This window comes from Leucopleurus acutus, assembly GCF_964270905.1.
Source record: "Leucopleurus acutus genome assembly, chromosome: 9".
NCBI classification, from domain to species: domain Eukaryota; kingdom Metazoa; phylum Chordata; class Mammalia; order Artiodactyla; family Delphinidae; genus Leucopleurus; species Leucopleurus acutus.
The window spans coordinates 72,621,744-72,635,107 of record NC_139144.1 but is presented as its reverse complement, the minus strand read 5'-3'; the positions used below and the strand labels follow the sequence as shown (position 1 = coordinate 72,635,107).

Below are 13,364 nucleotides of genomic sequence, written 5' to 3'. Positions count from 1 at the left end.
AGATAAGTTAGGAGTTTGGGATTAACATATACACATTACTATATAGAAAATAAACAACGAAGACCTACTGTATAGCACAAGGAACTCTACTCAGTGTCTTGCAATAATCTATAATGGAAAAGAATCTGAAGAATATATATATAAATGAATCACTTTGCTGTACACCTGAAACTAACACAACATTGTAAATTAACTATACTTCAGTTTTAAAATGGTTAAAAATAAAATTACATATACCATAAAAAAAACCCACTTATTCTTTTCATCACAGTAATACACTAAAAAAGAAACCTACAGCTAACATCATACTTAATAGTGAAAGAAAAATGTTTTTCCAATAAAAACTGCAAAAAGAACAAGATAAGGTTACTCTCACCATCTCTATTCAGCATTCTCTAAAGGTTTTTACCAGTGCAGGAAAGCAAGAAAAAGCAATGATAGGCATCCAAATTGGAAAATAAGATGTAAAACTGTCTTTGTTCACAGATGACATTGATCATCTGTTACATTATTCTGTGGAATCTACAGAGAAGCTACTAGAACCAGTAAGTGAGTTTAACAAGGTTGCAAGATATAAGATTAACATATAAAAATCAATTCATATGTACTAGCCACAATCAACTAGAAATTAAAAATAGTACCATTTATAATAGCATCAGAAATATGAAGTATTTAATATATGAACATATATTTATATGAAATATAAAGCTGACAAATATATGGCAAACCTGTATATTGAAAACTATAAATTATTAAGAGAAAGTAAAGAAGACCTAAATGAGTAGAGATATATACTGTGTTTATTGGTGGAAAAACTCAAAATCTTTAACACATCAATTTTCCCAAAATTGATCTATAGATTCAGTGCAATCCTGATAAAAATTCTAGCAGGTGTTTTTGTAGAAATTGAAAAATGTATTCTAAAATCTGTGTGGAAATCCAAAGGTCCTAGAATAACAACTTTTTAAAAGGATAGTGTTGGAGAGTTTCAAAATTTATTTTAAAGTTATAGTAATGAAAACAGTGTGGTATTAGTGTCAAGATTATCAATGAAATATAACAGAGAGTCCACAAATAGGGCTAAACCCCTTGTAGGGGTCCCAGAGGGAGAAGAGAGAAGAGGATCAAAAATGTATTTGAGAAAATTATGGCTGGAAACTTCCCAGACCTGAAAGAGAAAAAACTCATATCCAGGTACAGGAAGCACAGAGGGTCCCAAAAAGATGAACCCAAACAGACCCATATCAAGACATATCATAATAGAAATGGCAAATTTAAAGAGAGAATTTAAAGACAGCAAGAGAAAAACAAAGAGTCATATACAAGGGAATTCCTGTAAGGCCATCAGCTGATTTCTCTGCAGAAATTTTGCAGGCCAGAAGGGAGTGGCATGATATATTCAAAATGCTGAAAGGGAAAACCTACAAACTAGGATACCCAGCAAAACGATTATTTAGAATAGAAAGCAATAAGAACCTGCTGTATTAAAAAATTTTTAAAAGAAAAGAAAAAGAATAGAAAGTGAGATAAAGAACTTCCCAGAGAAGCAAAAAATAGTTTATCAGTACTAAGCCTACCCTAAAAGAAATGTTAAAGGCTCTTCTCTAAGTGGAAAGAAGTAAGGATCTATAGGAAAGGGAAGATCCCACTAGGAAAGGCAAATATATAGTAAAGACAGAGAATCAATTGTGAAAGCAACTGTAACTGCAATAAACAGTTAAGGGAGAATCATGCAGATGTAAAATATGACGTCAAAACACAAATGGGAAGGGAATTAAAAATGTAGATCTTTTAGAATGTGTTTGAACTTAAATGACTGTAAGTTCAAAATAAGTATTTATATTATAGGTCAATACATATGAACACTGTGGTATAAATAAAAAAACTTAAAATAGATAGACAAAAATTAAAAAGAAAGGAACACAAGCTTACTACTAAAGAAAGTTCATCAAACCACAAGGGAAGAAACAAAAGAAGAAAAGAACAAAGCTACAAAAACAGCCAGAAAACAAGTAATAAAATGGCAATAAGTACATACCTATCTATAATCAGTTTAATGCCAATACACTAAATGTTCCTATCAAAAGACATAGAGTGGTTGATTGGCCTAAAAAACAAGACCCATCTATATGCTACCTATAAGAGACTCACTTCAGAGCTAAAGATACACACAGAATGAAAGTGAGGGGATGGAAAAGATATTTCATACAATGACAAGAAAGTGGGGGTAGCAATACTTATATTAGACAAAATAGAATTTAACAGTGTATAACAAAAGACAAAGAAAGGCATTATATAATGATAAAGGGATCACTATAAGAAGTTTTACACTCATTAACATATATACATCCAACACAAGGGCACCTAAATATATAAAGCAAATAACTAACAGACATAAAGGGAGAAATTGACAAGAATACAATAATAGTAGGGGAATTTAACACCTTACTGACATCAATGGACAGATCACCCAGATAGGAAAAAAATAAGGTAACAGTGGTCTTAAATGACAGAATGGACCAGTTGGACTTAATAGATATCTACTGGACATTCCATCACGAAACAGCAAAATACACATTCTTTTCAAGTGCATGTGTAATGTTCTCTAGGATCGATCACATGCTAGGCCACAAAACGAGTCTCAACAAATTTAAGAGAATAGAAATTCTATCAAGCATTTTTTCCAGCCACAACAGTATGACACTAGAAATCAGTTACAGGAAGAAAAATGGGAAAAGAACAAACGGGGAGACTAAAACAACATGCTACTAAAAAAAACAATGGTTCAATTAAGAAATCTAAGAGGAAATCAGAAAATACCTCAAGACAAATGGAAACGGAAACACAACTTCCCAAAATCTGTTGGATGCAAAAGCAATTCTAAGAGGGAAGTTTATCACAATACAGGCCTTCCTCAAGAAAAAAAATCTCAAACAACCTAATCGTGGACCACCTAAAGGAATTAGAAAATGAAGAACAAAGCCCAAAGTCAGCAGGAGGAAGGAAATCATAAAGATCAGAGAGGAAATAAATGAAATAGAGACCACCAAAAATAATGGAAAAGATCAATGAAACCAAGAGCTGGTTTTTGAGAAGACAAACAAAACTGATAAACTTTTAGCTAGGGTCACCCAAAAAAAAAAGAGAACCCAAATTAACAAAATAAGAAATGAAAGAGGAGAAATAACAACTGATACCACAGAGATACCAAAAAATAATAATAATAATACTATGAACAGTTATATGCCAACAAATTGGACAATCTAGAAGAAATGGATAAATTTCTAGAAACATACAACCTGCCAAGACTGAATCAAGAATAAACACAATTTGAACAGACTGATCACTGGTAGTTTAACTGAATTTGTGATTTAAAAGAACGCCCAGCAAACAAAAGTCCAGGACTGGATAGCTTCACAGAGGAATTCTGCCAAACATACAAAGAAGAGCTAATATCTTTCCTCTTCAAACTAGCCCATAATATTGAAAAGGACAGAACACTCCGAAATTCATTCTACAAGCCACCATTAGCTTGATACCAAAAACAGCAAAGATACTACAGAAAAGAAAATTGCAGGCCAATATCTTTGATGAAAATAGATGCAAAAATCCTCAACAAAATATTAACTAACCAAATCCAACAACAATACATTAAAAAGATCATACAATATCATCAAGTGGGATATAGTCCAGGGATGCAAAGATGTTTCAATATTTGCAAATTAATGTGATACACCACATTAACAAAAGGATAAAAGTCACATGATCATCTCAATAGACACAAAAAGCATCTAACAAAATTTAACATCCATTCATGATAAAAACTGTCATCATAGTTGGTATAGAGGGAACATTTCTCAACATAATAAAGACCATTTATGACAAACCCACAGCTAACTTCATACTCAACTGTGAATAGCTAAAAGCCTTTCCTCTAAATTCAGTTACTAGACAAGGACGCCCGCTCTCACACTTCTATTTATCATAGTAGTGGAAGTCCTAGCCACAGCAGTCAGGCAAGAAAAGGAAATAAAATGCATCCAAGTTGAAAGGGAAGAAGTAAAACTGTCATTACTTGCAGATGACATGATAGTTTATATAGAAAACTCTGAAGTCTCCACCAAAAAACTATTAGAACTAATAAATGAATTTAGTAAAGTTGCAGGATATAAGGTTAATATACAGAAATCTTATGCTTTTCCATACACTAGTAATGAACTATTGGAAAGTGAAAGTAAAAAAAAAAAGTCCCATTTAAAAATCACATCAAAAGGAATAAAATACCTAGGAATATACTCAACCAAGGAGGTGAAAGACCTATACTTTGAAAACTATAAAAAATTGATGAAGGAAATTGAAGATGACACATAAACTTGGAAGTATATCCTGTGCTCTTGTATTGGAAGAATTAAGGTTGTTAAAAGGGCCATACTACCCAAAGCAAACTACAGATTTAATGCAATCCATATCAAAATACCCATGACCTTTTTCACAGAACTAAAACAATTAATCCTAAAATTCATATAGTATCACAAAAGACCCCAAGTTGCCAAAGCAGTCTTGAAAAAAGAAACAAAAACAAAACTGGAGATATCACGCTCCCTGGCTTTAGACTATACTACAAAGCTACAGTATTCAAAACAGCATGGTACTGGCACAAAAACAGACACATAGATCAATGGAACAAAATAGAGAGCCCAGAAATAAACCCACACACCTATGGTCAATTAATCTATGACAAAGGAGACAAGAATATAAAATGGGCAAAAGACAGTCTCTTCAGCAAGTGGTGCTGGTAAGATTGGACAGCTGAATGTAAGCCAATGAAGTTAGAACATGCCCTCACACCATGCACAAAAATAAACTCAAAATGGCTTAAAGACTTAAACATAAGACATGATACCATAAAACTCCTGGAAGAGAACATAGGCAGAACACTGACATAAATTGTAACAATATTTTTTCAGATCTGTCTCCTAGGGCAAAAGAAATAAAAGCAGTAATAAACAAATGTGACCTAATTAAACTTAAAATCTTTTGCACAGCTAAGGAAACCATTGACAATACAAAAAGACAACCCACAGAATGGGAGGAGATATTTGCAAATGATATGACTGACAAGGGGTTAATATCAAAATATATAAACAACTCATACAATTCAATATCAACAGAACAAACAACCCAGTCGAAAAATGGGCTGAACACATGAATAGACATTTTTCCAAAGAAGACATACAGATGGCTAATAGGAACATGAAAAGATGCTCAACACTGCTAATTTAGAGAAATGCAAATCAAAACAACAATGAGATATCACCTTATACCTCAGAATGGCTGTCCTCAAAGTCTGCAAATAACAAATGTTGGAGAGGATGTGGAGAAAAGGGAACCCTTGTACACTGTTGGTGGGAATGTAAATTGGTGCAGCTACTAAGGAAAATAATATAGAGGTTCTTCAATAAACTAAAAATAGATAACCATATGATCCAGCAGTTTTACTCCTGGGTATATATTAGAAGAAAATGAAAACAGTAATTCAAAAAGATAAATGCACCCTTGTTTTCATTGCAGCGTTATTTACAATAGCTGAGATAAGAAAGCAACCTAAGTGTCATCAACGGATGGATAAAGAAAATACATACACATATATATACATACACACAGGTATATACACATACATACACACACAATGGAACCTTACTCTGCCATAAAAAAGAATGAAATTTCTGCCATTTGCAAAAACATGGTTGGAACTAGAGAATATTATGCTTAGTAAAATAAGTCAGACAAAGATAAATACTATATGATATCACTTATATGTGGAATCTAAAAGATAAAACAAATGAATGTATAGTAAAACAGAAACAGACTCACAGATATAGAAAACAAACTAGTGTTACCAGTCGGGAAGAGGGAAGGGAAGAAGGGCAAGATAGGAGTATGTGATTAATAGATACAAACTACTGTGTATAAAATGGATAAGCAACAAGGATATATTGTACAGCACTCTGGAATATAGCCATTTCATAATAACTTTTAATGGAGTATAATCTCTAAAAATACTGAATCTCTGGGCTGTATACCTGAAACTAATATTATAAATTAACCATATTTCAATAAAAAAAGAAGACATTGTTAAAATAATGAAAAGACAAGCCATAATCTGAGAGAAATATTTTCAAGTTATATATCAGATTAAGGACTTGAATGAAGAATAAAGAACTCTCAAAATTCAATAAGAAAATAGGTTTTTAACATTTAAAACAACCCAATTATTTTTCACTACGCAAAAAAATTGAACAAACACTTCACCAAAGAAGATACTTAGGTAAACATTACTACTCATTAGGAAAATCCAAATTAAAACTTCAATATACTACTACACACCTGTGACTATGATTAAAATTTAAAAGCCTGGCCATTCCAAGTGTTGATGAGGATTTGGAGGAACTGGAACTGCAATAAACTCCTGGTAGAAATGTAAAACTCAGTATAAGTGCTTTTGAAAATAGTTTGAAGTTTCTTTAAAAGTTAAACATGCACGAACTGTATGATCCAGCCACCCCTTTCCTCAGTAGTTGCCCAAGACAAATGAAACATGTTCATTCAAAGACAAACAGGAATGCTCATAGCAGCTCTAGTTGTAATAGCCAAAAACTGGAAACAACCAAGTTATCTATGAAAGGTATATGGATAAACGAAGTATGGTATATCTTAATATAGTAGCCTACCTCAGCAATTAAAAAGGAATAAACTATCAATACAAGCAAAAAAATGGATTAATCTGAAAATAATTGTGCTGTATGAAAATAGTACATTATTCTGTATTATTCCACTTACATAAAATTCTAGAAAATACCCATTGATCTATAGAGATAGAAGTCACATCAAAGATTGCCTAGTGGCAGGGGAAGAACAGGGAGGGTACAAGGAAGGGATTATATAAGGGGCACAGGAAAACTTTGGCAGGTGTTGGATCTATTCATTAATTTGATTGTAGTAGTGGTTTCATGAGTGTATAAATGTTAAAACTTACCAAAGTGTGCACTTTAAATGTTTGTGTGTCAGTTATACTTCAGGTTGTACATCAGTTATACTTCAATAAAGCTATCCCCCTGCCCCAAAAGGAGCAAAAGGAAGAAGAAAATCTTTTTCCGCGTAGTTCCACGTAGTAGAACTTTGTGTCGCATTTCCTAATAGATAGTCCAGATGCTTATGTGACCAGCTTGTCTACACACTAACAGAATTGAGGGACTAAGGTATTAGCTCATATCTTTGATAATTAATTAACTATTGTTGTATATAAGGGTAACTAATTTTTATCTAATTTTAAAACTGCTTTCTTATTCTGGATTATTTCCACAGAGTTTGCTTTTTTTTTCCATCTCCAAAAAAGTTTATTAGCATGATTAAAAACATTTTTTGAATAATGATAGAATTTCTAAACATAAAAGAGTATCAGTGGCTATATCCTGTAACCAGTATTTGCAACTGGATGGACAACTTTATTGCCAGTCTTCATTTTACTAAAGACAATCCATATTTATTGGTTCCATGTGAAGTCATGACTGTTGCTTTGCCTGAGAATGAGTCCCTACTGCAATTAAGTATAAAAAAAATATCTTCCAGGTGAACCGGTTTGCAGGGCAGAAATAGAGACACAGATGTAGAGAACAAACATGTGGACACCAAGGGGGGAAAGTGGCCGGGGGCGGGGAGTGCTGTGATGAATTGGGAGATTGGGATTGACATATATACACTAATATGTATAAAATGGATAACTAATAAGAACCTGCTGTATAAAAAATAAATAAAATTCAAAAAAATACATATATCTCCCATAATCGGAGTGTGACCTGCATTACTGAGTAAAGAGTTAATAAAAATCCTCAAAGAATTGGGGTTTTGTTTTTCAAAAACATTTTTTACACACTACAAAGAAATAATTAGTATTTTGGCTTTTAAAATTCCTGCATGATATTTAGAATGGCAGCCCCCAAATGTCCTCCCTTCACAAAATTGAGAACACAGACCCTCTTCCGGAGCATACATTCTTGGGGTAGACTCTGAAGACTTCAACCTCCACATGTTTATACTGGTTTGAGAACAAAGACAGCGTCATCCAGAACGTAGTAGTCTTTATACATATCACCTTCACACAGGTATGGCAGTCTGGTGAAAACTTCGATAACAAAACCAGCTTTTCTGAAAACTTCAGGCAGAATATTCACTTGTTCTTCCCAGTTCTATCCCTTGATTTTCAAAATTTCTGATGGTTTATCCCACTTGCCATCTATGTTTTCCACATAGGGATGAAAAGGTAAGACCAGACCAAGGATGACCCTGCCTCTAGTTGGCTCCAAGACGCTTCTGATATCTTTTAACAAAGTCAGGGGCTGATCACAGCGGTCCAGCAAATTCAAGCAGCTGATGATATCATACTGGAACCCTGTATTCTGCCATTCATTTTTACCAAGCACTCTGTATTTCTTCTTCTGAAGCTGCCATAGTACAGTTTCAGACAGCTCAGTGGCATAAATTTCTTCAAAATGAGGGCTCATGATTTTTGTGACTTCTTCATCTCCAGCAACTAAATCAAGAAATCTGTGGGTTTTCCAGTGTGGATTAATTTTAAGCAGTCTCTGAAACTGATCTGGTGAAAACACAAACATTGAGCCTCTTCCTAGCAACCCATTGATAGATGTTCTAAACATAAACTGGCTAAAAACAGATGACACAAAAGAGTGATATAATTGGATAAATAGCCAGCCCGATTTCTCAGTGTTGTTGTTTAGGTCTGTGTTACTTGATCAAGGTAACTCTGAACAAAGCCTGGAGTGATTCGCATAGTTTCTCTCTGTTGCACACAAACCACTGGTGGTTCTTCCTGCTGCCTTCGGCTGCCGCCAGCCCACCCTGGTCCGCTCGTCATGTTTACGTACAGCGAGCGGGTGAGCGGGCTCCGCAGGGTCCACATCCTCCGCGCCAGCCACACGGACGCCGGGCTCAGACAGCCAGCCCGCGAGCAGTCTCATCGGGGGCCGCGGCCACTCGCTCCGGTCACCGCCGGTGCCGGGGCAGGGAGGAGGACGCGCTGCCGCCTCCAGCCGCCGCCGCCGCTGCCGCCCAGGATCGAGCCATCGCGCCAAACTCGCCCATCCAGACCCTTCAGGGCAGAGGCGGAGGGTCTCCATAGAGTTTTAATATTCAGCAAATGATACAGTGCTGTTTATTTCTTTACTTGCAGTGTATCTCATGGTCATTTGACTCAGTTAATTAATTTAATACATAGTTTGTTTCAAGCCGGAGATTAGCTTTTTAATAGAATCAATATATTATTAAAATTACTTTTGAGATGGTTAAAGTTAATGGTTGAAAAGAGGTTTTTCATGACCTTAACAGTTCTGGTATTTTGCTTTTACACATTTATAACTGCTTTCATTATCCTCTTTGACTTCTTTGATTCATCTTTATTTCATGGTATTTCTTGTTTAAAGTTATTTTTATGTAAACCTGATTTTTGGTAACTATAAATGTTTAAGTGAATATAAATATGACTAAGTTTAGAAATAAATCATCCCTGTAGGCTCTTACCCAAATAAAATTTCAAATAAACCCTTATTATTTTTAAAAAATATATACTTAAACATTATTTCTAATTTTTAATTAATTGTTACTCAAATATTTTTTTTTAATAATGACTAGAAATTCTTTGGGTTTAATTACTCTGAGATTTTTCTGAGTAAAAGTTTTGGTTGAATAAGTCTGTGCAAGTGGAATATTTATAAGGGAAAGGTACATAATTAAAGCTTGAATTATATAGAAATGCTATGAAATAGCTTGGTTTAAAATTTATGTAATTAGGTGGAGGTGATCTTAAAATTCTTAACATGCCTTGTTTTTCCCTTTCTGCAGAGTGTGTATAAATGTGACTTCCTGAATTTGCAGCTTCAGCAACCACTCCAGCTTGCACAGGATGCTATAGATGCCTTTTTGAAGCAGCTAAAAAACCCTATTGATTCTCTTCCTGGAGAACTTTTCCATGTGGTTGTTTTCTCTCTCCTTCTTTCCTATTTTCCATCACCTTACCAGCGATGGATTTGCTGCAAGAAAGCCCATGAACTGTTAGTGTTAAATGGTTTATTGCTTATCATCACACCTGATTCCTCCCATCAGAACCGTCACGCTATGATGATGAAAAGCTGGAAGATTGCTATAGAGTCCCTGGGCTTTAAACGTTTCAAGTATTCAAAATTTTCACATATGCATCTGATGGCATTTAGAAAAACCTCCCTAAAAACCACAAGTGACTTGGTTAGTAGGAACTACCCAGGGATGTTATATATTCCTCAAGATTTCAACAGTATAGAAGATGAGGAATATTCTAACCCTTCCTGCTACGTTCGATCAGATATAGAAGATGAACAGCTAGCATATGGTTTCACAGAGCTCCCTGATGCTCCATACGACTCAGATTCTGGAGAAAGTCAATCCAGCTCTATTCCTTTCTATGAGCTAGAAGATCCCATATTACTTTTAAGTTAATATAAAAGCAAAAGGCCCTTTCAGTCCAGACTCCTAAACTTAATTGCTTACACTAATCAGAAATACTAACATGAACTCAGTACTTAAAACCTGCTTTGCATAGAAGAAATGCAAAGGTTTACAGAGTTTGCTATTTTTTTCTACTTCTGGATTTTAAAATTTATTCTTATATAGAAAGCTTAAAGTTTCATGCAGAGTGACTCCTGTCATAGCAGAAACCACTGTTATTTTAGCATTTAGCACTAAGATATTATAGAAAGGTACCTTTTTCTCTTTAGTGCTATTGTGAAAAATGAAGCATAATTTGCTATGTATTTTTCTTATTTTCATCTTTTCAGTGTTGACTTTAAACCATTGCAATGAGAAACTAAGATATGTAGAAAGCTGTAGATTGCACTTTGATGACTCACAAGTTAAATGTGACAGAGATAGATTGGTTTAGTAGTTTTGTGATGCACTTATTCTTTTTTCTAACTAAATTGTTACCTGTTATAGAAAGCCATTTTGGCTCAGTTTTGTCTGATGATTGAACATTCCCCAAACTTTTTGGAATTGATAATTCTTATTCTTTCTTGCTTGCTCATTTGGCAGCATCAGACATTGGGGAGATATTTCCCCCAAAGTGTGTATTCTAATTTGATTAGCATAGTACAGTAAACACCATTGCCAAAATAGAGTTTTCATATCTTTCTTGTTGATTTGGGCCTTGGTGTAAAGTATATTTAACGGTGAGAATTCACTTTTACTTTTTTACATTTAGGTTTCATTTACAAAATTTTCTATTTAAGCAAGGAACAATATAATACTCAATACTGACCCGAAACACATATGTGAAAGGGTTTGCACTTGTAAGAGAGCTTATGTTCTACCTAGACCAACCTTAATAGGGTCCTCACCTTTCCATTAGGAGGTGCTGCACTACAAGTCTGGAATTATATAGAAAAATTTTAAATTAACCCTCTGCTGGTAATCTCATAAAATGGTTTTGACGTTTCGGTATTCTAATTTCTATCTAAATCCTAGCAGAAATTTTTCTTTGAATATATAAACCATTAGTTGGCTGTGGGAATTTTCCCTTTCCACATTGATAAATGCCTTTCTGTGTTTCTGAATCAGAAGCAAATGATTAAGGAGAAATATATGTCCAACAAGACAAGATTAGTTTAAATGGCTAAGAACATTTAGTCCACATTGTCTTGTCAGCCAGCAATTGTCATGTAAACTATCATTTTTAAGAGTGCCACTGTGTGGATTTTTTTTCAAGTGGTTATTACATTAAAATTACCTCATACTGAGGTTTTTGCACTGAAATATCACAGTTTCAGATTTCATGGTTAATGTTGTGTGTGTGCGTTTTTAAAGGAAATTTGCATTTTCAATAGTTGATCCTAAATTCATAAACTGAACTTCTTTACTCTGATAAAAGTGTTTTTGTGCTTATTGTGAATTGCTGTAGTTAACTCTGAATGTCAAACTTTACTTAGAAATAAAAAATTTACCCTTTAAGATATAAATGGTTGAGTGTGTACACCCAATATTTGAAATTAAATTTCACATTCTAAATTAATGAAAGTAACAAGACTGTAATTAACCTAAAAGTCAGTTGAGTAAATGCAATAAATATTGGTTGCTCAAATATGCCAGAAGTAACTTGAAGTTTTTCGTTTACTTTCAATAGCATAAGATTACTTAATAATAAGGAATAATTAGGACTTTCTTTCCAATTAAGAACTACAGGTCAAGTCTTGTAACTCGCCCAAAAGAAGAAAAAAAACACTGTGTTCAGGGTAACATAGAAAAATGTGTGTTGTTAGTACCTCCTTTACCATACGGTCCGTTTTCTGTGATTTGGCTAAATGCTATCTTAAAGGCAAAGAAAAGCAACATACCAAACAAAAGCGCTTTGAAAGTAAATGAAAACAGTGCTTTTGAGAGGCTGGTGTAAGTATTGATATATGACCTTGGAGTTAGCCCATGTGTTACAGCTAAAATGTTGGTGCTATAAATTCTTCTGATTGTTTACAGATGTTGATTCTGCTTATGCTCCAAAGTGTGCATGATGTATTTTAAGTAGTACTTTAAAGAAAAATCTCTTTATAAAAACCTATACTCTCACTTAGTATAAATTTGTTTGGATTTATAAATCTCGTTTGTTACTACTGTAAATTCATCTTCAAAATTAGGTTGGCGCAGGATTTAAACTAATACGTATTCCACCAAAGCCAATTCAACATATAAATGTTAAAATATAAGCAGTCATGTGGCTTGGTGCCAGATTATATATGTAATGACACAAGAAGTTATTAGAGCCTTTAATACTGTATGGGTACTCTTGAGAATGATTTTGTTTGGATATGAAGAAGTTAAGGGGCCTCCTGTCACATTCACAACAGTATTCTCCAAAATAATTTGATGTTTCAAAAACAAATGATCATTTGCTTGGTTTCTTCAGGATTATGAATAGATCAAGTGGTTTATATGGTAGTTGCCAAGTGGTGGGAGGTGGCTTACCTGAAAATGTATGTTTGTGTTTGTTGTATTTTTTCACATTTTGTGAACAAAGCACATTTATTAAAAATTTTAAATTTTCTAATATTACTTGTCTGTTATTTACGAACTGAAAGTTTTGTGGTCTTGACCTAATCTCACTAAGTGATTTCAGAATTGGGAAGCAATTTAAAACTTAAATGACTTAGAATTTTCTATCTGGTTTCATCTAGTCCAGTCCCTTAATTTCATAAATTCATTCACTGAGATCCAGAGAGCTCAAGTGACTTATCCATTATCATGCTATTTACCGACGAACAAGGACAACAAAC

General features: G+C 34.0%; 1 protein-coding gene and 1 pseudogene across 2 annotated transcripts in view; one reads left to right on the top strand and one right to left on the bottom strand.

Annotated features, from left to right (window-relative positions):
* Window positions 1-13,085, top strand: part of SAMTOR (S-adenosylmethionine sensor upstream of mTORC1) — an 87,194-nt gene extending 74,109 nt beyond the window's left edge. Inside the window, exon 5 of the mRNA XM_082846158.1 lies at window positions 9,916-13,085. Coding sequence (XP_082702284.1) covers window positions 9,916-10,545 — 630 coding nt within the window. The 3' untranslated portion in view covers window positions 10,546-13,085. The remainder of the gene's footprint in view (window positions 1-9,915) is intronic.
* On the bottom strand, window positions 8,091-9,035 carry LOC309966369 (protein-L-histidine N-pros-methyltransferase-like; annotated as a pseudogene). Its single transcript has one exon. The product of its transcript is annotated as a protein-L-histidine N-pros-methyltransferase-like (transcript).
* Window positions 13,086-13,364: the final 279 nt, after the last annotated feature.